The sequence below is a fragment of the Larus michahellis genome, chromosome 1 (genome assembly GCF_964199755.1).
Source record: "Larus michahellis chromosome 1, bLarMic1.1, whole genome shotgun sequence".
NCBI classification, from domain to species: Eukaryota; Metazoa; Chordata; class Aves; order Charadriiformes; family Laridae; genus Larus; species Larus michahellis.
The window spans coordinates 202,876,591-202,903,369 of NC_133896.1; the positions used below are offsets into that span (position 1 = coordinate 202,876,591).

General features: G+C 41.7%; 1 protein-coding gene across 3 annotated transcripts in view; it reads left to right on the plus strand.

The window, feature by feature from the left end:
• Window positions 1-25,882, plus strand: part of CRYL1 (crystallin lambda 1) — a 59,348-nt gene extending 33,466 nt beyond the window's left edge. For all 3 annotated transcript variants that reach the window (XM_074569606.1, XM_074569588.1, XM_074569597.1), the window contains exons 6-8: window positions 6,997-7,102; window positions 21,050-21,156; window positions 23,196-25,882. In XM_074569606.1, coding sequence (XP_074425707.1) covers window positions 6,997-7,102; window positions 21,050-21,156; window positions 23,196-23,309 — 327 coding nt within the window. In that variant the 3' untranslated portion in view covers window positions 23,310-25,882. The remainder of the gene's footprint in view (window positions 1-6,996; window positions 7,103-21,049; window positions 21,157-23,195) is intronic.
• Window positions 25,883-26,779: the final 897 nt, after the last annotated feature.

Below are 26,779 nucleotides of genomic sequence, written 5' to 3' on the forward strand. Positions count from 1 at the left end.
AAGCTTTTATTAGTGGTTGTAAAGGTCTGAACAAGTATCTTTGTATGTCTGCAGTTATATGTCATAAAACTCATCAGTGCTCCTATTTCTGTTACAAGTTTTCTTTAGTTTCAACATGGTGAATGCTTGAGAAAAATCTGCGTCATTGCTGGAGGACTGTTGTACGTGCACTGCAGTGTATCAGTGCTTTGCCACATAGCAAAGACATAGGTATTACAGATATAAATGCTATGTATGAACCAGGAGAGAAACATAGCAGCAGTCTCCAAGTGTTTTGAAGCAACTTGAAATGATCTTAAATCAGCCCCTTCATGTAAACAACTATCTGGGTTTTTTTGAGGATTTTGCTGAGATGCAGGCTTAAAAGTTCTCATCTCACCTCAAAAATATTTATACTAAAGTCAGGAGAGTAATCTTACACATGTCCACATATACTTTTATCAAAGTTCGAATTCAAACACACTTGCATGGACCAAAACAGTCTCATCATTTCTGTTTTGGTTTTTTTTGGGGGGTTGTTTTTGTTTGGTTTCGTTATTTTTCCCATCAGTTGAGCTTATTTCATTCAAGAAACTAGTGGGAACTTCCCCGATAGAAGTATTTATGTACCGTTAAAAAAGGCATTGGTGGTAGGACAGACATGCAGGTACAGCTGTACTAACAACATTTATCTGGAAAACTTTATCACAAATGTCTGAGCAGCTTGCAGGATAAGTTTTAGTTCCCAAGTGTAGCTCGGCAGCTGACGACCTGCCAGTCTCTCTCTTTTCTTTAGCAGAGCTGTGGTGGGGACAGGGGTGATACGATGGGAGAAGGGCTCTGATACAGAGCACGAACATGGGGCTGTATAGAAAGCAATGTGGTAAATATGGTAGCTTGCTGGGTGATGCTTGGACCCAACTTCTGCCATGTGGGTCCAAGAGTAGGAGAGGCTATAACACAGCCAGAAATCTGAAGTAAGGGCCTGCCAGCAGCTTGGGTTCAGGCTCAGACTCCACATGGTGCTCAAACTGCATGTGGGCATGGATGCTGGAGCAGAGGAGCATCATAATTCAGAGCAAAGTGATGAAAGTAGTAATGAGAAACCTGGGTATTGGGATACAGTTTGTCTTTGCCAAAGATGCTGGTATCCCCAGGAGCATACACGACGGGGCTGAGATTTATAAGCTGGGCACTAAATGGGTGCTGTGAATGAAGGACTGGGCCAAACGTGGGAGCGGGAAGTACAGAGTTAAGATAGTAACAGATTTGGAGACCTGAAGATTAAGATACCGATTTGTAGGAAAGTAGCAGAATGAAAACTCGTTTGGAGACATACAGTTGGGTGCTGAGAACTTTGGCCATGTGGATAATTAGGAACGTGGATTTAAGGATGTAGACGTTTGAACTTTACAAGAAGTTAGAAGCAAAGACCGTAGATTCATTTATAAGTCTAAAAGAAGGAATTGAAGCAAGGGGTCCTCTTTGAGGGAAGAGTGTTACAATGAGGTGTTTCATTTTGGATCCAAGTTAGTCTTTGTGTGGCAAGATTTCTTTTTGAACATTGTTTTCACTTGCAAGTCGTGAGCGCTTGGGCAGTGGAGGTGTTTGTGGCAGAAACATTTTGCATCACGTTATCTCTGTCTCCCCATGCTCCACATTTAGTCCATGAAAAAGCAGATACAGGGAACACTCCTGTCTGTCTCTTTAAGGTCGTGTGTCTGAGAACTTTCTGTAGGACCTCATAGAGTGTGTGTGACTGACGTTCTTGTAGGTGTCTTATTTATGTTTTTAATTCTTAGGTCTCTGGTAGAAGTGTTGCGAAGCTGATCATGATGCAAGTAAAAGATTGTACTGTGAGATGCTGAGGTTGAAGATCCTTATTCCTGTCTTTTCAACCCTAAATTTTGATGTTAAAAGTTTGGAACCATTAGAATAATCTGTAGCCAGTAACAGGAAAAATATCTCCAACAGCTTTTTCTGTTATTCCCTGTTACCGTTTATTTACTTTCTCGTGTCTCCATTGACAGTGGTCACTGGTATATCTGATTCCATTCATAACCCTTGGAGCAGAGACTTACTGCCTTTAGTTGTCTGGGAAGCACCCTGTGCACTGCTGACACTATTACTTTTGTACTTTTACCAGTACCAATACATTCTATAGTAGCTTGGAATTATGTTGCAAAAGAGTGTTGGTTAAATAGCTTGACTTGGTCATGTTCTGAAGGTAAAGTTTTGGTTGACTTCATCCAGAAAATAACAACCAAACACTTTAACTAACGCTTTAGATCACAAGTCTCAAACTTTACTCTGAATATCTAGGACTATCCGTTTACCGTGGATTGCTGAGTGGAAGCTTATCTTGGTGAAATATTTTTCTAAGCATCACATGGAATTTGCAAGGAGGTCATGAAATACAGCAGCAGAGTTAGTAAGGAGAACATGGCAGTTTTTCATCCCTGATCTAATTTAGGAGTTTCAGCTGCTTTTAAGAACTTGATAAAACTATTTTTTGTGATGGATTGTATTATAAGTGTCTTAAGAGTCTGTATTTTCCTGTGTATAAGCTTTTGATACTGTCTTAATGTATATTTTTTTTCTTTAAAAGTGGGTCGTCTTCTACATTATAGTAATTGTAAAAGACAAGAAGAATGGCAGTCCTGCCATTTTTGTTAATCTTGGAAAATAAACAGTCATGGTTTGGCTTGTGTCCACTTTAGTTTGTTTTCACAGCAATCAGGTGCATTGGCTTCAGTCCCTAATTTATGTAGCTGTCCCTTCTCAGGTGACTAGCTTGGCAGTCCTTAAATGCTGGCAAGACTTTTGTAATTCCAAATACCTTATTATTAATAATTGTATTATAGAGTTATCCAGAGGATCTTTCCAAAAGATCAAAGGTAAGGTAGAGGGTTAAACATCTAGTTACAGTGCCCCATAAAAGAGGGGTATCATAAAAGGAAGGTTAAAAGGCCAGGGAGAAAAATAGTGTTGATACTAAGTGTTTCTTACAGGGTGAGGTGAGTGAGGGTGCCATGGAAGAAGGAAGATAAAGGCCAGCAAAGCGAGGAGGTGTGAAGTGTGTAGGACAACAAGTTTCTCAAACATGATGAAATGCAAAGAGATGGAGCTGGTAGAGGGATCTAGGAGAAAAGTCATATGCTCAAAATGACAGGACTGGAAAAAGATGTCATCAGGGCGTGGATGGAAGGGACTTGATTGAAGTGATAGTGAAGAGAAGGGTGTAACAAGTGCTGCTGAGACAGAATGCATATATTAGTAGCAATCAAAAAAAATACCGGATTTAGGAGATACAGAGGATGAAGTGGGAAATTTGGAGACAGAAAGTATGTGGTCTGGGCTGGAGTAGAGTCCAAAATAACTCTGTAGACAGACTGGAGTGAGTAGAAGAACATGATGAATTGGTAATATGAGAAAAAGGGAGATTGTTTTTTTTTTTCCATGTCACACTTAATATGATTACAAACCAATTCGGTGACAGAAGTTGTGATGTGGGTGTGACTCACAGATGTAAAGACTGTTGATTAAAACCAAGCAGGTTGGCTCGGGGCCTAAAGGTGGAGACTGCAGAACCACCACAGGTTTTTGGAAAGGAGAAAAGGGTCCCTGCATAGCAAGAAGCACTAATGAAATACCAAAGGAGCATTAGGACAATACTGTAGCATCACAGGAGATTAAAATCCCCAGGAAGATGAGATTGTGGTATATAAATGGTGCCATAAGAAGTCTGGAGGATTCTGAGCTCGTCTAGATCTTGACATTTGACTGGCCATTGGGGTCACTGAGGATTTTGATGGAATTTATTTTAAATTAAGATCTTAATTCTGTGAAAGCTTCTGGTTAAGTCTAACACACTTCCTCTTCCTTCTGACAAGTGCTCGAAGGGAAGGCTTACAGGAAGGTTACCCAGGATGAAGTGGATGAAAAATCCCCCTGGGAAGATTGTTTCACACCTAGGCTTAATGAAACTGGGTTGGAACTCTTTCTTGTTTACTTCTTAGCATAAGCAACCATCCTTGTGGAGGACACCTTGATGACCTTGCACCCACCCTGCTGAATCATTCCACCAACTTATGATCTCCTTAACATAAGTGGGAGTAGGGTTATTCCCTAGGGGAGGATGGTCTAATTTGTTTCTTATTTATGTGTTTTTAATTTCTGAAGAGAAAAACTAAAAAGCATTTATTTAAGAGGGGCTATGTGACAAGGAGAAACTGAGCTCACATGTATAGAATAACATATCCCTCAAATGGAGGGATCTGTCATGTTTTCCTGTGGCAGCAGGAATTTTTGCCTTTTAGCAGCTGTAACCATAAAATTACAGCTATAGGCAAAAGGCCAAGAGCAAAGAACTCATCTCATGATTGAGAGGGCACCTGGTTTTCAAATTTCAGTACCAAAGCTGAGGACTATGGTAGCAAAAGAAATAAATCCATTTTTTAATTTGAAAATCAATTTGCAATGATTCTGAAGTGTTTCAAGAGCCTGTTAACTCTTTAATGCTATGTTTACAGCTTTTAACTGCTGCTGTGGTTCAAATGCTTCTCTGGAACTTGTGGTTAATCTTTTGTCCACAAATCCATGTCAACCAGGAAAAAAAAAATCACTCATCAAGCACAGCTTTACCAGCACAGCTCATTGTTTGGATGAAGCACTCCCAACAGAAGAGTGCTTTTGTTGACTTTGCTGATGACATTCAGAGAAGTTGTGTTGCCATGTCAGGGGAAAAAACTTTCACAGAACGTATGGTGCCTGTGTTAGTTACACTGATGCTGGTCTGTAATCTGAATGCTGTCTGAGGTTTTCGTTTAGTCCTGTCTTTATGCAGACCTTCCTGTCTGACTCTAGATTAGTTACTTTACCATGCTTATGCCTTATCTTTATGTTGAAGAAAATAATACCTCCTTATCCCTGCCATTTTATGTCTAATTAAATTGTTACCAGAGCTGCATGTTCCATATATGGTGGGTAGATCTCAATAGTTACATTATTGTTTCCTTTTTAAGATAGAGTTCAAAAGCCACCTGCAACAGGGATTCAGCCAGGCTTATTTTTGTTAGGAGCAATGCCTACTAACAGATCAAGACTCAAGGTTGAGTCTTATAAAAGGCTCTATTTAATCCTGAGATGATGAAACTTCATGTCTGTAGCCAGCTGTAGAAGTTATGTTGCTCCTTGGCTTATAACTTTCTTTTAAAGTAACAGTAGATGATGTAGTTGATGAACACAGCAGAATAGCGTGGGTGAGATTCAGCTCACTTAAGGTGGGATTTCTACAATGTAGGCATTGACATCCAAGCTCCTTGCTCATCTTCCAGTTGGTGAGGAGAATTAGGCCCTTTTAGGACACAACTCATCTTACCTATTCTAGATGCCTGCTTTAGGATCATAGAACGGTTTGGGTTGGAAGGGATCTTAAAAGATCATCTAGTTCCAACCACCCTGCCATGGGAAGGGATACCTTCCACTTTACCAGGTTGCTCCAAGCCCCATCCAGCCTGGCCTTGAACACTTCCAGGGAACGGGCATCCACAGCTTCTCTGGGCAACCTGTTCCTGAAAGATGCTGATTTCCTTTTTCTCCCTAATGATTATAAAGAGTCTAGATGTCTAGCTCAAATGTCAGTGTCTAGAACAGGTAAGGAGAGCTGTCCTGCATGCCCGTAACTCGAGCCGATCACTGTGTGATACAAAAGAGCATCCACCTGCGAGATGGAAATTTAACAGAAAAAGATGTGTCTTTGGCCAAGCAGATGAGTATACCTACTTGTATTCTGCAGCTCAGAGGGGCTTGTGGAGAAAGAGGTGCACTGATTCAGGAAGGCACCTTAAGGTAGGGTGAGAAGACAAATTAGAAGCAATTCAGCATGTCTTTCACCTTCTTGAACAGAAGGAAATGTTTTTATGTTTCTGGGAATAAAGACAAGTTCTTGAAACCAAGCTTTATCTGATGGAAGCAGTTAGAACAGGTCTTAGTTAATTCCTGTCATTCTAGTAGGTGAAAAACAACCTCATATAATAAATATTATTCTTCTCAAGTAAATCTCTTAAGGTAATGAACTGTAACATTTATTTTTTCTTACAAGCCTTCGTGTGCTTGCCCTAACCTGATGGGGGCGTTGGCTTTCTTGTAAGTGCTACCATGTGGGTGGAACAGCAGTGCTCAACTTTTTAACAGGAAAAGAGCTTCGTTTTGCATGCTCTGTATCCTGCCAGCTCTGAGACGTGAGGCTGGCAGTGAACTTGAGAGCCTGGGCAGGTTGAGGCTGGGTAGGCTGAATGTTCAGTGAATTTTGTGGGAGGGAGTGGCAGCTGCATTGCCTACGTGTTTGGTCCCAGGCTTTTTTGGCCTCAGGAGTAGTATCCACTGGTGCACCCCTGTTCCGACAGTTGTGACTCTGCCCAAAAATCCAGAACTAAGAGAATATGAAGGGAGGTGTAAGATTTAGACAAAACTCCTGTATTTAAAAGGACTGGTGTAATACTTGGATTTGATATAAACTCTTTTGGTCGTGTGCTATTAAGAGTGTCATGTTTGCTCTGTGTCCTTCGATTCTCAGTTTCTGAGGAAATAGTATATTGGTTAACATGAATGGCTCAGTTTCATTTTAGTACATGAATTATTGTAAGTAATAAGTATCGGGCAAACTAGTGTGTACAAAGAGTACATACTGTATGAAAAAGTATTAATTTATAAAAATGTATTAGTTTATAAATTTAAAAATAAGATACTGTCAAAAAGTGTCAAAGTGTATTTGGATTATGAAGTACTGCAAGATTGGATATGTGAATGAGTGTTTATACTGAATCATAGGAAGGCTTGCATAATAGATGGACATTTCTGGCAAACAGTTGCGTTTCTGTTTGCAAGCTGACTGCTGTTTCTAGCCTTAATTTTTATGACTTCTTTAATTTTTTAACTATGTATAAAAAGCAGGCAATTTTGCATTAAACCCAAACATTCACAAATCTTCCATCCTGTTCTACTTTTGCTACTTAGGAAGGAGTAATATCTCCTACTGATCTAGACCTTGTGATGTCTGATGGATTGGGAATGCGATACGCATTTATTGGACCTCTGGAAACCATGCATCTTAATGCAGAAGGTAGGTAGTTAAAGTGATATGAATATGAAGGGAAGGCTTACGTTGCACATGACTCTGGAAATGTTTTATAACAAACCAGGTTAAGATTGCTGCAACTATGACTCGTCTCTCTCTTTATTGTCATGATAAGAAAAGGAAAATTTATCTAAAACTTGAGGATGGATGGAAAGAAATGGATATTGACTATCGTATTATAGGTGATCAGGTGAAAGATGACAAATCATTGCAACAGTAGCTCTGTACTTCATTTTTTCCACGATTTGTCCCAGTGCTTTGCAAACATTGCTGTACCCATATTTCAGGACTGTCTGAGTGTCAGGAAAAGAAAGTATTGAAAAAGTTTATCTGATAATCCGATGCCAACAGAAACTCACTTTCTGTTGATGAGCGCTTACCCCGACCCCGAATTCATAGCAAAGACTCAAGTGTAAATGTCACTGGTGCTAGTTTGCTTTAAGCTGACTTAGGTCCTGAGTGAAGTAAAATTGCTTCTGTCCACAAAATACTGTGCGTACAAAGTTGACTTGACAAAGCAGTCAAGTAACAGTTCGACATCTGACTTGTGTAATCGAGACAGATTTTAGATGCTTTTGGAATAGTATACATGAATCCCAGCTAAATAAAAAGTGAATTGTATAAAATGAAATAAAAATTACAGATTAGGGTTACAAAGATTTGAATTTAAGAAAACATGAAAACTTCAAGAAGTGAAGGTAAACTAAATACAACTTTTTAGCTCTTTATATTCTAGGCTCTGTCTTTATTCTGTTTTTGTATGATCCCTGACATGGTAGGCCCCTGCTCCGTTACTGGATCTTTTAGGCAGTGCTGCAATGCCTAATAATGAAATAGAAATAAGAAACCAAGATCATAAGCTATCAGTGTGCAATGAGAAGTGTTATCTTATGTCTACTGGTTGGTTAGTTACTTGGCAGAAACTTATGTCTCTTAAGGCCGATTTGACATGAATGTGCAATTGTGGATCCTCCACCAGAGTCTTTCATCTTGTCAGTTTGGTTGTATATCAGCAAATTAAATGTCACAAAATGTTTGCTTTATGCATTGTTAGGTAAACAACATTCATCCTCTAAACAGAGGCACCTTCCTAATGGTTTCTCTCTTCTGATCTATTAATACCTGGCAGTTTCCTGTCCTCTCTAGCGGTTTTAGACTTACTCAATATAAACCATAAGCATTCTTTACATAGAACAGAACAGATGCATGTAGTACTAGCCTTAAGCACAGCAATCTACCTGGCGTCTTGCAGGCCAGGGTTGTCCAGTCCTGTCCCCACCACTCCACTAAGCTGCCATGCCATCACCTGCAGGAACCAGCCATGCACAGGGTCTTCTGTCAGAGTAACTTGCCAAACTGCCTCTATTAAAACATAAAACCAAAACAAAATGCTTGTTAATACCAAAAATATTTTAATCTGTTTTAGAGATCAAATCATACTTGTGAATCCTTTTTTTTTAATCCGTGTTTTAGACTCGTTAATTCTAAAACAATGTTTACTTGAGATGTATGGAATCGTTTAAGTCATGTAGGTTGGTTTTGATGCTCTTCCTGGAGTTGCCTTTGCTATTTGATGTTCTGTCATGATTGAGCTTAGCTTTCTTCCTCCTACCAGGAAGCGGTCACTGGTACAAAAACATTTCTGAAAGTTCCCATCTCAGACCAGTTTTATGTAACACATGCAACTGGTAGGTCGCTTATTTGTGGCAAGGTTCTAGAACCCTATCCAGCTTCTAGATTTAATGCTACCTCTACTAGGAATTTTAGTATTCCAGATTAGAGGAAGAAAAATTACGAAATGTAGTCCAAGAGGCTGGTAAACTGGAATGGTAGTCTTGTGGTGGGCTTGCAAAATACAAACCCAAAATATACTTGTAGAGTTATTTTAACATTATATAATATTCTCAATTAAAAATAACCCTAAAATAACATTGTTACTACACTTGCGGACTGGGTTACTTACACAAAAGCACCTTGTCAGCTTGTTCAGTAACTCGGATCATGAGGAGTATTGCTTCACTCCCAGTCTTCAGATGCATTGTCCCTGAGTCTGGAGCTGCTCCTGTTTACGTGCTGTGCAGGCTGACTCAGGCTGTTGCTCTCATCAGAGACAGTTTAAATCAAAATTGCTGATTTCAGGATACACGATGGCTTATTGTCATAGTTCTGTACCAGTGCCCAGTGTTGCTTGACATAATATGGGATAGTGTGGGCCTCTTCTTGATTGCCCAGGACAGCCTGCTCTGATGCATTGTACTAATAGTGTGTATTTTTTATCAGTGGAGGGAAATGGAGGTAGAGATAAGAAATCCCCTCTATCCTGTTTGTTAGCCTGTCTAGCAGCTTCACCAACTTCACAAGCAGCAGCCATAAGATACTGATTACCTACAATCTTAAATTCTCTGTTAATCGGTGAGGAAGGATGGTGGGGATGCAGGAAGCACATGAGAGAAAAATAGTGTTATTTGTGGGAAACCTTGGAAGATGGAGAAGTCTTTCTTTTTTTCTTTTTCTTTTTTCCCTTTTTTTTTTAGTAGGGGTGATAATGATTTTTGTTCGGTTTTGAATAAAGAATGTTATTATAACAATTTTTTCCTGAGATGAGTGTTACTTCTTTCCCTGTGGGATGTGTACGTCAGGATCCTCCCATGAACTTCCTATGTGCTAATGCAAGGTTTCCCCTATGTTAGTTCTTATGTCCTTTTCTCCATATTCATAAATGGTCCTATGAAAAGCTATTATCTAGGCCACTTCAGATTAGCAGTTAATCCATGCATGCATATTAGGAATTTTGAATATATGGCAGTGAGCCACCAGCCTTGAACATGGAATAAAATGACAGCATCAAGTCACTAAAACGAACAGAAACGGCAACAGCACTTTGAGAACGGAATTGCAACAGACAAGAGACAAACCCCTTTTGGGGGGGGGAAAGCACATCCAGATTCCATAATATTATAAAGTTGATTGTTAGTTTCAGTAAATAAAATTAATGTTGATTTCAGTTTCAATAAGCTCTGTCTTCTGAGCCTGTCATCTTATGATTTCACATGACAGCATCGCAACAAATGCTGTTAAGTCTTTTACAGGGAACATCAATAGATTTCACTAGTGTCATTTTACCCATTTACTTACCGTGGGATTACGTTAGCAGACACAATGTCCCTCCTGTATATGTACCTGGCTATTTGTGAATATACTGAAGATGATCCAGCCTCAATAAGATCGTATCTCCTGAATCTCTTCTTTCTTGAACTGTCAGCTCCTTTTAAGCCCTTGCAAAAAATCATCTGTAAAACCAGAGGCTACACTATCATATACTGTCTTTTACAGTTTCTGTTTGCAGCAAGAGTTCTTCATACATATTTCACAATTGTCTGTCTTAGATCAGTTACTTTATTAGTGGGTTTAGTGAGCTGTAGTTGGAATTTAATCTTGATCTAAATTGCGAATATTAGCAGAAGAGCTTGATGGGAGGAGGTTGAAGGATCTTTGTTGCTATTTTCTCTCCTGCATTTCTAAAAACACCATTCCAGGATCATATTCTACCTGTCACTCACTGTGGTATTAGTACAGGTGACTAAAGGAGTTGTGTGAAAATTGGGTCTGATGTATGGTCCCTATAATATAAGTGCAAATACCTGGTAAGCTAGGAATGAGTCTTTGTAGTCAAAATTGTGTTTCTTTTATTGGAAGTGGGAATGCTTGCTTGTCTGAGAAGCACCAGCCAGATGAATTGGTTTTGGATGGTAGGAGCTAAATGACTGTGCTGTATGAAAAGCACAAAACATGAAAAGGGAAGAGGGGAGGAATCATAAGCAATAGTTCAAAAGAAGGAATTTTTTCTTGTCTGGCTAGGCAAAACATAGCCACGTATGTTTTTTAACAACTACTGTAGACAGGGATTCTTGGCTGGTTCAAAAGCGGAGATCATTTTCATTGCTATGGCCATTGCTTTAATGCTGTCATATAGGGAGCAAGCCAAGCTTTAACCCAGATCAGGAATTTTTGTACCACAAGCTAGTAAGCAGAAGGTGTGAGAACCTCTGACTTAAGGTAGTAAAACCTGAGAAAAGGAAGACTGCCTCTGTTTCTGTCCAACCCACGTGTTGTTTTAGGATAGTAAAATATCTCAACTTAATTCAGGAATATTTGTAAAAGGGTACTACTGAGATGAAACATCACAGTGTACATAATCATACAAAAACCTCTTCTTTCATGAACCCACCAGTTATTTCATACGTGTTTATGCACATTCAGTTCACTTCCCAGTAGGCTGGAGAAGGCAGTTTATAGTCATTCTAGAACTGCTTTTAGCCTCTATGCAGCTGCAGGGCTTTTCTGTATGAAAAAGTTTGTGTGCAGTAAGCAAAGGTGTGAATTTTTCAGCATAGTGGCTGTTGTGCACCAGTTTCCTTCTATGGACCCTTAGGTGACAAGTGGTTCCCTCAACCTTCTGAAAGGAGCATGTGGCTTTTGCACAGGAATTCTTAATGCTTTATTGCTCAAGTCATTATAGATGTGTCCTAAAGAACACATCTTGGTGCATCCTTCTCCCTTGTGCTAACAAAAGAATGTGTGTGGTCACCAAGTGGCTCAGACTGAGGAATTCATCCCAGATACGAAACTGATTGACATGGTTTCAGTTGGCATAGATTTAACTTTTTTACTAGCAGCTGGTACAGTGCTATGTTTTGGGTTTGGAATGAGAAATACTTTTGATAGCACACTGGTGTTTTCAGTTGTTGCTAGGCAGTCAAGGCCTTTTCTGCACCTTATATTGCCCCACCAGTGAGCAGGCTGGGGGTGCACAAGAAGCTCAGGGGAGACACAGCCAGGACAGCTGACCCCAACTGAGCAAAAGGATATTCCATACCGTGTGACATCATGCTCAATATATAAAGCTGGAGGAAGAAGAAGGAAGGGGGGGACTTTTGGAGTTATGGCGTTTGTCTTCCCAAGTAACTGTTAGGTGTGATGCAACCCTGCTTTCCTGGAGATGGCTGAGCACCTGCCCACCAATGGGAATTGTAGAATTGTTTTAGTTGGAAGAGGCCTTTAAGATCATCCAGTCCAACCGTTAACCTAGCACTGCCAAGTTACCACTACACAATATCCCTTAGCACCACGTCTTTCTTAAATACCTCCAGGGACGGTGACTCAACCGCTTCCCTGGGCAGCCTGTTCCAATGCTTGACAACCCTTTCAGTGAAGAAATTTTTCCTAATATCCAATCTAAACCTCCCCTGGTGCAACTTGAGGCCGTTTCCTCTTGTCCTATGGTGTGTGACTTTGTAAGAAGAGACCAGCCTCCACCTTGCTACAACCTCCTTTCAGGTAGTTGTAAAGAGTGATAAGGTCTCCTCTGAGCCTCCTTTTCTCCAGGCTAAACAACTGCAGCTCCCTCAGCCGCTCCTCAGTCTTGTGCTCTAGACCCTTTAACAGCTTTGTTGCCGTTCTCTGGACCCACTCCAGCACCTCAATAGCTTTTTTGTAGTGAGAGGCCCAAAACTGAACACAGTGCTGAAGGTGCGGCCTCACCAGTGCTGAGTACAGCTGGACCATCACTTCCCTAGTCCTGCTGGCCACACTATTTCTAATGCAAGCAGTGAATGAATTTCTTGTTTTGCTTTGCTTGCGTGCACGGCTTTTGCTCTACCTATTAAACTCTCTTTATCTCAACCCACGAGTTTTCCCTCACTTTTACTCTTCTGATTCTCTCCCCCATCGCAGCTGGGGGGAGTGAGCAAGCGGCTGTGTGGTTCTAGCGGCAGGCTGGGGCTAAACCACGATGCTAACCTAACAAAGGAAGTGGTTCATATTAACTCAGTTTAATTCCTTGATCCAGCTCACAGCAGTCCTGCACAAATATACATGCATTGCTGTTGAGATGGTAACACGGGAACAGTGAGAATAAAACTTTTTTTGGTATTACCACTGCCTTAGGGTAGTTGAAACTATTCATGCAACTACAGTCTAAATGAATTTATATGGGAATTAATGTAGAGTAGCAAGCGTCCTGTGGATTCACGCCCTAACTAAAAGCATGCATCTATGTTCAGACACACCCTTGATGAAGATAGGATTGCATTTAGAAAGTTTTCCTTGGAGCTGTAATGTCTAGAAATGTAATCCCTCTATCGGCAAGACAAAGAGTTTAGGACTTTTTTTTTCTCTGAACATAACTTAACCATGACAGATTCATCCATGATGTTCCTGAAATGTGCCCCTTCTTTTCTTTTGTCATCCATACACACCTTCAGTCTTACCAAGTGCAGCTTCTTCTTAGATTTTACCTGCTAAAATCAACCCCACCCCAGTCTTTTCAAATTGCTGATGCTATTACATCAGTGGCTTGACCATCTCGCCTACTCTTTGAGTCATTACAGTATCTTATTATGCTGCTCGTGAGGTTCAAAGTCATCAAGTTAATACTTAGTATTGTGAGGCACCCTCTGTCTTTGGCATGTTCCCTGTCCTTGCCAGTAACACTTGCTCCTGTCTCTTGTTTTCTCTCACAAATACCTCGGTGCCTTCCTTGTTTTGCCCCATGTGTAGTGTCCTTGCCAGACTGGTTTATCAAGTTTGCTTGCTTCCATCCTTCAGCCCTCATGCTTGTTGTCTTTCTTATGAAGAGGAAGGAATGAGACTTTGCATACAAGAAGCTAAGATACTTGAAGATGCTTACATACAATAATGCGTGAACATACTACATTTTATACTGTCATGTTTTCCGTTCTTTTTTCCTACTGCTCCTATCACCTTTACGTTTGTGAACCTCACTTGTGAACAGATCTTCTCGGGGCAGTGGAGCATTTTATGCATGCTTCTAAGCTAAATATCCGTCCTGAGTTCCTTCTCCTTCATCAATACCCTGTTCATCTTGATGATGCAACTAGAGGCATTTCACTGGTACCCATGTTTGCACCACACCAGTGCAAGTCCTTCAGGAAGGGACCTGCAAACGCGAAGTGTAGTTATGTGAACAAATTCTTGTGGGCCAGTTCATTAGCTATTGTGGAAACTGCCTGGACTGACACTGATGCTAAATAAGCAGCAGCTTATTCTTCCTTTCTTGGTGGTGTAAAGAGCCTTGCATTTCTTAGACACATATGAGCAGCTGAAGAGCCTTGAATCAATGCCCTCGTCTAGCTTGTGATAACGTGTTCCTGTAAGTGGGTTTGGGACTTTCAATGAAAATAGAGTATTCTCCTTTTCATCTCTATAATCCTGTGTAGGGGATTTTGTTACTCATTTCTCCTCTTCCACTCTCTGCCATAGTTGTAAACGTGGTGGAAGGAAGATTCAGGGAAATCCTACCTTCCCTGGAGGTATTTTTGTTCTGTATTCGTGGTTCTCTGGTGCCTGCTGCAACATCTGCCTTCTCCCACAGCCCCTTCCCTCCAAAACTGATGAGGTGAGTGTGCAAGAAAGATGGAAATTTAGACAGGGAGTCAACAAACCACATAGACAAGAAGAAACTATCATAATTCCTGTGCTGCGAGTTGATACCCCTTTTTCTCTGTTCCAGATGCATCTTGAATCATTCTTTTTCTCCTGTTGGAGATAGTGGGGCACAGTATTGGCACAGCAGCTGGATACAAGGAGTGGTGTTGGTTGTTTTTAACAGCCCATTTGTCATCTTCTTCCTCTTTCTTCAGCTCCCGTGTGCTGCCCTGTCTGTCTCACACTGTTTACAGATGCTAATACATCCAGCTTAAGGTGCTCTCTGGGCAGTATCAACAAGGATTAAAGTTAAAGGGATTCTCTCGTATTTGTTTTCCATCTTCTTGTCCCTGTGGTCCAGCCAAGTGCTCTTCTCATCCACCTCTGCAATAGCCCTGACCTTTGAACCAAAGGACTCCTAAGTCTAAAGGCCTGGAGTCAAATATTTGCCAGTTTTGAGTTTGCAGTTGAAAAGCAAAGTGATTTTTCCAGCATTATTCCCCATTGCTCAAGTGCCTTCTTGAAGCTGGCAGCATAGGGTTGATCTTGATTACTTAAACCAAGTTAAAGATTGCACTAGTCTCCACTGACATTTCACACTGGGAGTGCTATCTTGTGTTATCTATTTTGAAATTACTATTTTTTTAATCTTTGAGTGAGACCATGTGTATATCCTAACTTTTGGTGTATTTCTTTCACTTGAGACTCGAAAGATTTTGCATTGTCCGCCTCCTGCTTGACATGCAGCATACATGCCTTCATGTTGCCATTTCAGCCACAATGTTGAGATCAACTATACTAATGCTGCTGCTCTTCTCTAGACCCATAACTTTTTTTTTAGCCTTTCCTGTTTTGCTGACTTTGCTTAAGGCTTCTTTTCATTCTTACATTGCATGCAGTGAGTGAATTGTATTACCCAACCTGCATTTGGCATGTCTCTGTTGCACTGGTGAGCTACACCCACCCAGAAATTGTTCTGATTCATTCAAGATGTAGACGAGCTGCTGGTAAGAGCTCAGTTTCCAGGACTAGCTGGCTGGGTGAGCTTTGAAGGCCATTTCCAGCTCAGGAGTTCACATTCACGTCCAAGCATTCAGCTTTTACAAGATACTAATGTTATCTCTTTAGATTGAGGCTCATGAAAAAGATTTCTGGCACAGTCTTCACTTCTACCTTCTCTTGACTGTACCAGAATCAAAAGTACTCAGATCTGTGGTATTATTACACAAGCTTACCTGGTGGTTGAGAGGTTCCCCATGACTTTTGGAAAAGCACCAAACCCAAACTATTCAGCACTGGTCTAGGTGTCATAGACTTGAGTCAGCTGGATAAGGACCAGAATAACTGGTAACTGGTACTGCTCTGTTTACCATTCCTTCTATCGCCAGTAGCTTATGTGGATTTGCTTGAATTGCCATATTTGACTGAGTTGACATTTTTTATTTTGTGATTATCCAGCTGGCAACAGCTGCTGCCAGCAGCTGTGTGTTAGCACGGCATACCCAAGTCCACATAGTTCTGCACTCCTCAGCCTCAGACATTTCCACATCTACATCTGGGAACTTTCTGTGATGTTGGATGAAGTGGGGGCAAACTTTTTCCTCAGACTCCTCACTGTTAGAAGAAAAAGCTCACATGAGCAAGGTGAAATGTAACTATCATCATCTTGTGGCTGGTGCATGAGTCTCATCCAGAATTGTCTTGGGTTCCCAAGATTGCTCACGCAAATAGAACATCCCCTGTAGGTAGGTCTGGGCTGGCTTCAGGTGCCAAAGTCTGTAAGCCCAGCTGTTAAGATATAACAGGCTAGCACTTATGCTAATGACAGGGTATGGTCAGTAAACCCTGATAACCAGTGGTCCTTTCCAGAGTGTTTATGGAGGAGGATGGTCTCTGCTTATTCCCTCAGTGAAGAGATAGAATCGTTCCACATCCCACCATAATGCTTCTTTTCCTGAGTCTCACTTCCTGCCAGTGATGTTTTGGAGCCCGCTAGGCAATTTGAAGGTTTCTTGCTGTGTGTTAATTAAGAAAATTGAGCAAAATACTAAATTTCCATATAATTAGAGCACTGATATACCTGTATGACGGACTGACCTCCCTTTTTGTGTTGGAGAAGGCCAGAACATGCCAGAGTGTGTTCAGGAACACATATGCTCCATGGGTAGATAATATAAGGAAAAAGGCTGACTAAATGCCGATTGGCACACTCTTGGCACCAAATATAGGTTCAAGCTACTTAACAAGGCTGCTAGTTTTCTCAGAGCCTCCTTCTCTCTAATGCTGGAGAATGTTTCTAGTCCATTTTTTAAGAGAGTTCAATAGTTTCAAGTCTCTCCACATTGTTCTCATACAATGGACATGTTCTCCCATTCTGTCCTTTCCATTGTTTATCTGATGGTCATCATGAACTTCAGTGTGCTAATTTCTTAAAGGAAATTGAGTACTTCTTGAGCATCTGTCCTTTGAAAGGTCTTCTGTCTTTGGTCCAGAAACAAGAGAATTCTCCATCCTCATACTGACCTTAGAGGCCTTTTGGAAAACACATACTTCATCGATTTCAGACATGTTGAGCAGTGTAAGTGTTGTATATAAGTGTTGTAGGTTATGATTCATAGTTTCCAGAAGTCAGTGGTTTCCTTTCAATCATCCACCATTCAACCTCAACCATTTAGGGTTAGACAGGTGTGACTTCTACAGCATTGATATCACCCAGTATTGCATTCCAGGGAACTGTCTACAAGCTGTTCAGGAAAGAGACTGCTTAATGACTCTTGACCTGAGTTGCATTCTTTTGTGTGGTAGTCAGGCCACCCCAGTTACATTTCCTGCATTTTGTGGTTGGATAAGACCATGAGCAGTTCAGGTTCATGCTTCTCAGTCTGTACGATCTCCTGAGTCTTCGTGAAAGAGTTGGTGACCGTAACTGCTTGCCTTTGTCTTCTGCAGGTTTCTCCTCTTTGCTTTGGTAATTAGCTAATAAAAAGAGAGTTAAGGATACAAATTCTTCAGTCTCTATGGTTCTCAGAAAAGGGAGATTGATTGTCAGAGCTTTTAGTGGCTATCCAGAACTTCCCTTCTCAGATCTAGGGTGTTCATCAGGATAATCACATTCTTACTCCTGTTGGCTTGCTTACTGCCAGACAAGCATTGCTCATTTACTGTTGTGGTGCAGCTCACGACTTCTTTATTGATGTACAGTGGGAAAGGCCTCCTTATCCTTTCTTGGTTATGTGGTAGTTAATAGCACTAAAAAGTCTACTAGTTGTATATGTCTGGCTAAGTGACCAATTTCTCTTTTTGGTGCATTTATCATTCCAGTTCCTCTCTAGTGCCTCAACAGTAATTTTTTTGAGATTCTTACTGGAGCTGATGAAAGGTGGACCTTTCCCTAATTCAGACAAGGCCTACTTGACTGCCATTTTACCCACTATTACCAGGTAGCTGGTTTTCAGGCTCTCTCACCCCGTGTTTTTTAAGATGTTCACATCAGGATCAGCTCTGAGGTCAGACCAAGCTGCTCAGAGCTTCCTACAGTCTTGAAAACCCACAGAGATGGAGACTGCACAACCTCTGTGGGCAACCTGTGCCAGTGCTTGAGTATCCAGTCTGAACCTCTCATTTAAAATAGTGCCTGTTGTCTCTTGTCCTCCTGCCATGCCACAACTGTAAAGAGCCCATCTCTTTCTGCTCAATGACCTACCCGTAGGCAGTGGGAGCTGCTGTTAGGTCCCCCCAAAGCCATCTCCAGGCTGAACAAGCCCAGGTTCCCCAGCCTCTCCTCACAGGGCAAGTGCTCCAGCTCCCACCATTTTGATGGCCTCTGCTGGAGTTGCTCCAATTTGTCAATGTCTTTCTTGTATTGGGCGATCCCAAACTGAATACAGTATGCTGAGTAAAGGCGGGTAATTACTTCCATCAATCTACTGGCTGTGCTGTTAACACAGCCTAGGATGCCGTTGGCCCTCTTTGCTGCCAGGGCACACTGTTTGTTCATGTTCAGCTTGCTACCTGCCAGGACCAGGCATTCTTGGGGTTCACAAGCCTGTGTTGTTGCAAGAAACTCCTCCTTCTGAGGTGCAGGATCTTGCCTTGTTAAATTTTTAATGTTTTGCATTGGCTCGTTCCTCCAGCCTGTCTAAGGGCAGCCCTGGCCTCCGATGTATCAGCTGGTCCGTTCCCCCCCTGCCTCCCACCCTGGCCCAATTTGGTATCATTCACAAACTTTATGAGCAAATGCTGTAAGGCAGTACAGGTCTCAGGATGGATTGCTGCAGTACTCCACTTTTACTGGCTTTCAGGTAGATTACAATCCATTAACCACTACCATCTGAGGCTGAGTATCCAACCCATTTTTTGTCCATCTAGTTGTCAAAGCATACAGACTTTATGTCCTAACTTTGATACAGAATATCATAGGAGACAGTGTCAAATGCCCTTCTAAAGTTCACATAAATGATATCCACTACTTCACTGTTTTCCACAAATACAATGATTTTATCACAGAAGGCAACAAGGTTGGTTGGGTGTGATTTACACCATGGTGTACCCATTGGTGACTATATGCTGACTGTCACAATCACTTTCTTCTTATTCCTGTGCCCAGGAATTTGTTTCAAGATGACTTGCTCTTTGGTTTTCTCAGGGACAGAAGTGAGATTGGTTGGCCTGTAGTACCCCAGATTGTTCTTTTGACCTTTTTTGAAGGTGGGTGTACTGCAGTCATCTGGGCATCTCAAATGATGAGATTGATGCGTTGACTGGCATGATTTTTAAAATACAATAGAAAGCAGACTTGCAAGGGCATGGGCCATTTCTCTCATATCCTTGGATATAGTCTGTCTCGTCCCATGGTCTCGGGTGGGGCTGAGTTCTTGCACATAGTCACTGACTGGATCGTCATCTGCTGCTGATCACTCCCTCTCCTCCTTGAACCCTGCCTCTAAGCACAGAGGCATAGGAGACCTTGTCAATGAAGACTGAAGCAAAGAAAGCAACGACTAACTCCACTTTACTTGTTTCTCCTGTCACTAAATCACCCACCCATTCAGCAACAGGCCCACACTTTCCTTGTTCAGCCTTCTATTACTAATGTAACAGTAGAAGCCCTTCTTATTGCCCTTGACATCCTTGCAAGTCTCAACTGGAGCTGAGCTTTGGCTTTTCTGACACCATCCCTACATGCCTGGGCAGTGTTTTTAAACTTCTCCTTTACAGCCTGTCCTTGCTTCCACCTCCTATATGCTGCCTTTTTGCACTGGAGTTCACCCAAGCCAATCTCTTGATACATCTACTTGTCTTGCTGAATATCAGGATGGACTGTTCTTGCCCTTGGAGGATGCTGTCCTTTACTGGCCTCTCCGTTGACGCTGACCCACAGGCTCTCACACAGACAGTTGCCCATTCCGTAGAGCAGTTCCATACATCTGAGCTGGTCCTTACAGAGAAAGCCCCTCCTTGTCTTTCCTGCAGCGTGTATCTGTCCACTGCAGCGCTCCAGTTGTGCAAGCCATCCCACCACACCCCTGTTGCTCCAACAGTGTTGTAGTTGTGTGACCACACATGAAGCTCTCATTTCCCCTGCTTGTTTCCCAGGCTGCATGCATTTGTGCACATACACCAGAGGTGGACTCCTCCTGCCTTTTTTTTTTTACTTTCTTGAGGTTTCTCTTGTACCTGTTAGCCTGCACTCCTTTCTTTTCACCCCAATACACCCCTTCCTCACTTGAATAAAGGTTGTAATCTCGCTTTTCCAGTGCTCCTAATATAAAGCTTTTCTCACCAGATTGGCCAGGGTTTTGGCAAAGATGCTTTTTCCCCCACTTTTTCAGGTGGATCCCATCTCCCCCTAACAGTGCTCAACCCCCAAAAAGGGTCCTATGGTCATAAAAGCCAAATCCCTGTTGCTAACCCCAGTTGCAATACAAGGTGTTGATCTGCAAGATCCATACGTTCCTTCTTAAGCCTTTCTCCTTCACTGGAGACTACCTGGGTCTCCATGACCTTTTCCCACTGAGTCATGTTGCTTTGATACACTTAAGTCAATAAATAAAAGTAACAACAGGAATGCTTCAACTGGTAAGACACAAAGAGAAGGAAAGGAGAGGAGAGGGGGTGGGAGAGGGAGAGGAGAGGAAGAGGAGAGGATACTCTCCTCGTGGACACTGGTTGGGGAAGCTTTCTGGTCTCAAGTAACAAAGCACGAGTATATCCATGGTTGGGTACTACACCCCTCACATAGCATTGCCCTCCGGTATGTAATATTAATTGGTTTTGCAGTGAAGGCATGTCCTAAATGATTTTTATATGGACCTTAAAGGAAATGTGGTGGATAGAGTCCTTTTTTCCTTGATGACAATTAGGTGTCTTAAGCATAAGAGCACACCTTTTTTTGGACTCTGATTTAAGACAGTGCTCAAGCACAGGTAGCCTTACTGAACTTAAGTAGGAATTTCTGTTGAAATGCAATTTTTCACTTATTTTTAGGTATTTCAAATTACTGCAAAAGATACCGTGATGGTATGAGACTTGTTCTGAACACCTTTGGACCAGTTCCAGAATTTTCAGGTGAAATTGAGCAGAAAATCAATCAGGTAAATATGGAGTTGATAAATGCAGTGACATTCAGAACAAAGAACTTTTTAACATTTGTACCATTTCAGTTTAGTGTTAGAGGTATCTGTAGTCTGTATTTCTTGTGTGAATGTATCTTTTGAACGAAAAGATCGGTATAAAATGCATGTAAATCTCTTTTCAAAGCACTTTGACATACATCAAGGGAAAGTGATCTATCGGCTGAGGAACTTTATTACTAGACAGGGGAGTCAGCTGCTAATGACTGTGGGTTACTGACATTAAATCCTCCACACTATTTCTTACCACTTCTGTCCTGTGTCCTCTACCATAATATGTGCAGCTCCAAGCTTCCTTTCCTACAAGACTTTTCTCCCCGTGTCTTCCTCCTACTTCATCTTCCTGCATAAACCCTTTTTTCTTCTGAGTGTTCTTTTTCTTGTTTTTGTGTACTTTACAAACTAGAGCTCCAGTCTGTAACACGTGCAAATATGTGTTTAAGTTAAACATATGAGCAATCCGATAAGGTTACTTGCATGTTTAAAGATAAGATATGTTTAAGTGCTATGCTGGATTGGGACCCAGTTTGTCTATTAACATTTCTAAGCCCACAATTTGTTTATATTCACTATATAGGCTGTTTTGTGTGATCATAGGAATTAACTGAAGTATTGTTATTTCCTAAATCTGCCTTTTCATAGTTGGCTTTTTTAACGCTTCTCTAAAGAACAGGTGTATGTGTTGAATTGAATAGCTGTCAGATTAATTCCACAGGTGGAAGCTCTCTGTCTGGAACACAGCATTTTTATTCCTTTTTTTCATTGTTTATACAATTTCAACATCAGCTATGTTAAAAAGGAAAAAGATTCTTTTATGCATAAACAACATAGACTGCTTATAATTACAATCAATAATAATTGCGGAGTTATTAATCATTTGAAGCTTTTGATTACTATGAAACAGTTTGGGTTTCTTTATGGAAAGCTGGATTCCACTTCAGTGTCTGTTTCTTTGTCTCTTTATTATCTTTGCTTTTCAATGCCAAAGATGGATCCGCAACAATCCTCTTAAAAGTAAAACATTAAACATTTCTTATCTTACTCCTCTCTCCCTCTCCCTGACTTTTTTCTGGAGTGACTGCAACTTGCCAGTCATTGGTAGCAGGTCCAGGTTTTACCCAGTTTCTCAACCCTTGCCTTTTAAACCTAAGACCTCAGGTGCTATTTTGGCAAAGATCACCTTGTGATCTCTACCTGCGCTCTCAAACAGCTTTTTTTTCTTTGAAAGAACATCTATTACAATGTACTAGCCGGCCAGAGCTTACTACCTCTTGTTCTGCTTTCAGTGACACATTTAACTGGCACTTCTCAGACAACTTTGATTATGCTGTCAGAAATACTTTTTTTTTTTCCATTTTGTTTTAAATACCGTTTTTGTCTGATAACTTGTTCAGACTTCTACCTTTTGTGTCCTCAAATAGTGCTGCACCTTCTCTCCCCCATATTCCAATAAACAACAAAAACCATAATTCTGGGTTTCTTATGTGTCTTCCCCTGTCATTTTGATTATAACTGCCACTCCTAAGAAAAAATGTTTTTAATAAACATGGTATCCTTCATTACATTTATTAGGAGCCAGAAGAGAGGTCACAGCTTTAAACACACACACACAGAGGAATTTGGTTTAGAGCACATTTTGAGCCACATAAATGGCCAGGTTGCCTCCTTCCTATTTAATAAAAGGTTATTATCAAAGAGACTAGAGAGTGGCTGTGTGGGGCAAACCGAAAGAAGAGGCTGATGCTTTGATGTTTCTGTAGGCACCTTCATAGCCACGTTCACGCAAACCACCTCTAAATGCGAGCACTTTTCTTCTCATGCAGGTTAGCTCATTTCCACTCACCAATGTTAAGAATTAGCGGCCTGTTGCTTTTGATAGACTAAATTATGGTTTGTGTGGATGGTTACTTGGTCTGACGCAGGAAAAGCAGGAATACGATGCTGGTGAGAAACTTTTTACTCAGAACATGAGATTTAATCATCTTAATTTTCTGTTCTAGGCAATGTCTGAAAAAATTCCAAGTGTTCCAAAAGTCCTGGATGCCAGGAGAAAATGGAGAGATGAATGTCTCACTGGTCTTGCCAAACTGAAAAAAGAAATGAAATCTGACTGAGGTGCACCTTGTCTAACAGGAGAGACCAAATGAAGACCAGATCTTCATAAAAAGTGGAAATTGTTGGTGATGCGGACGAGGAGACTGAATGTGCAACCAATGAGATGCACAAATGTAGAGACCAATGAAACATTTGGTCCAAATTTGTCTTGACGTAATTCATGAATAACTGGAAACAGTTATTAAAAAGCAGTTAAAATTTATCAAATTATTATATATATGCATTAGATGTGTAAGCACTAAGTAGCTTTAGCAATATCAATATTGTGCAATGCTGGAACATAATCATGTTTTAAATAATGCATTTTTCAGCTTGCTTAGGAATTCAGCGCTTGAACAATATTTGCTTATGCAGGGATCTGAAATAGGCAAACATCAGCTGTTTGTCACTGGAGAAAATAAGCCCTCACCCGCCAATCACTGTGACAGCGAAGTTAATTTGTAAAGCACTGACGGTAGATAGCAGAAGGCTGTGTTGAGCAAAGAGTAGATTCACTGGCTGGTGAGCTGAGACCTCAACAGCAGTAAGGGTCACTTAAATTTAGCTCTGTAACTGTTCCACAGTGTAGGGGAAAGAATTACTCTTCCTTTCCCTCTGTTTGGCACTTATGTAGCTGTAGGGTGATGTTAGTTTGAGTAAATAAAGCAGAATTCCCCCGTCATCCCCTGCCCCTGGTTCTGTAAGACTTAGCAGATACCTGCTTGGTCTTTAAGACCACGCCCTTGATACCCCATGGCTTTGCCCCCAGCCTAAGACAGATGTCTGGTGCTGGCCGTTGGTATTGCTGCATAAATATGTGCACCATTTTAAGACTTGTCTATGAGAGAGACCTGGATAAGACATGGACCTGTTGGAGTGGGTCCAGAGGAGGGCCATGAAGATGATCAGAGAGCTGGAGCATCTCTCCTATGAAGACAGACTGAGAGAGTTGGGGTTGTCCAGCCTGGAGAAGAGAAGGCTCTGAGGAGCCCTTATGGCAGCTTTCCAGTACTGAAAGGGGACCTACAGGAAAGATGGGGAGGGACTCTTTATCGGGGAGTGTAATGATAGGACAAGAGTGGAAATTTAGATTAGATATCAGGAAGAGATTCTTTACTGTGAGGGTGGTGAGACACTGGAACAGGTTGCCCAGAGAAGCTGTGGGTGCCCCTGGAAGTGTTCAAGGCCAGGCTGGATGGGGCTTTGAGCAGCCTGGTCTAGTGGGAGGTGTCCCTGCCCAGGGCAGGGGGTTGGAACTAGATGATCTCAAAGGTCCCTTCCAACCCAAGCCATTCTATGATTCTATGATTTTGATTTAATAGCTAGTTTGGGAGACAGTATGGTGTAGTGGATTGGTCTGGACTTTCTCCCAGCCTACTTCATGACTACTCCTAGGCTGCTCCAGTTTACCTCTCTGTTGCCATGCCTATTTTGTACATTATCTGAAGCAAGGAGTGCTTCTTTAGGACTCAGCTGTACTGAATTTAACAGCTATAGCTAAAGGGACCCCAGGTATCTGGTGTTTTGCTCCCCCACAGAAGGAAAGATGCGTGGATTAGATGTAGCATTTATGCTTTAATGCTGCCCTTCCTACAGGAGACACAGCATCTCCTCCGTATGCAGGGACGCAGTATACACCTGGAAGCAGTGATATCCTCAGTGGCTGCTGTGGCGTGTTTTGGTCCACAGCAAAGTGCTATTATGAATGTATGCACCCTGTAATATAGTTGGACTTTGATCTTAGCTGGACCCTTGGGGCAGTATTGGTAGGCAGACAGTAAGAATAACTTGAAACAGTGCATTGCACCCACACTGCTTGAGTTAAGCGTTTCTAAATTTGTGCTAACTGGTCATGTAGCTTCAGTCGCAGCACAGACGCAGAAGTGTTAAGCTCTCATTTTGCTAATGCTCAGCTCAGGGGCATTTCAACTCTTGTTTTTTTACGGAGGGTGCAGCACACAAACAAGTTACTGAAACTTAATTAGTTGCCATTTTGAGCTGAACAGCAGATATGTCTGCGTGAACATACCAGTATCACTTATTTCTGCTTTGGTCACAGTAAAAGAGACCTGGGATAAATTGTATCGCTTGACATAAGTGGTGGGCCAAGAACACATCTCTGGATGTGAAACATGGGGTGGGAGGCGCAATGCTGAGGTTGTCCTGTGCTCCTTTATAATCAATGAAGAGAAAGGAAAATTTGTAAGCTCAATTTATTTTATCCCGATATAGACTTAAAATTTTCAGGTTTCTTCTATTGCTTTTTATTGCCACAGCAACTGGTTCAACCTGCATTTAGATATCTGCAGTTGGGGAGGTCAATCCTTATTCCCAATGCCTTATTAACCAATAGAAGATTAATTATGGGGCTGATTTCCTAATTTTATATACATTTTTGTATTTCAGACAAGGCCATAGAAGGTTCCAATTACTTTCAAGATTAGTCCTGTTTTTCTATTGAGCATATGACATTGTCATAACTAATTAGCTCACATCGCTTCTGTTTATTCTATTTTAAAGCTTGATAATGTCATCAATTATTTGCCTCCATCTTTATTATTTACTTATGAATAAAATATATTAATGAAGAAGATGTGAATTTCTGTGCTCCAGTGTGGTAGTCTAGTGGTAGCACTACATAATATGTCTTTAGAAAGCAGTGCCCTGGTAGAATAATTTGTAGAAATCAGTGGGAGTAAATAGACAAGAAATAATGTGTACTGTCCTGTAATTCATGTGTTGGTGACCAGTTGCTGCAGACGTTGGGCCCTGCAGTGAGGGAATAGTTTTGTGTTGGGGGGAAGAGCGCTCTGGAGAGGGCCAGAGCACGTCTGTGCAGTGAGCGGCTCCTCCACAGGGTCTGCCATACAGCAAAGCTCACCTGGGAGCACCAGTTCCCAACCCAGGCTCACAGCTACAAGCTGGGGGGGGGGGGCGTGATGCCTGACAGAAAATGTACTTTAGTTGACATTTGTTTAGGATTTGAAGCACACAAAATCATGAGTTGGTAAATACAACAACAACTGGAAAGCATTAGGAAAAGGTAGCTAAAGGAATGAGATGGGCTGTCCTCATCCCAGGGACCTGTACCCCGTTCACAATGAATTCCCTTTACTTGTCAGTTTTCAGACTGTGTCTGAATCCTGTGCCAAGTTTGGGGGTCCCTGCTACAAGACAGGCATTGGACAAGTGTTCGGGGAGGCCCCTGAGATGGTGGGGCTGGAGCGCTGGTCCTGCAAGGAGGGGCTGTGGAAGCTGCGCTTGTGCAGCCTGGAGCAGAGACAGCTTCAGGAGGACCTACCAGCAGCCCCCAGTGCCTGCAGAGAGGTCATCAAGGAGACAGAGACAGGCTCTCCAAAGTGGGGCCAGGTGGGAAGGCAACGATGATGGACATAAGTTGAAACACAAGTGTTTCACCGTGGATGTAAGGAGACAGTTTTTCCCCCATGAGGACAGTGAGGCAGAGGCACAGGTTGTCCACAGCGGTGCA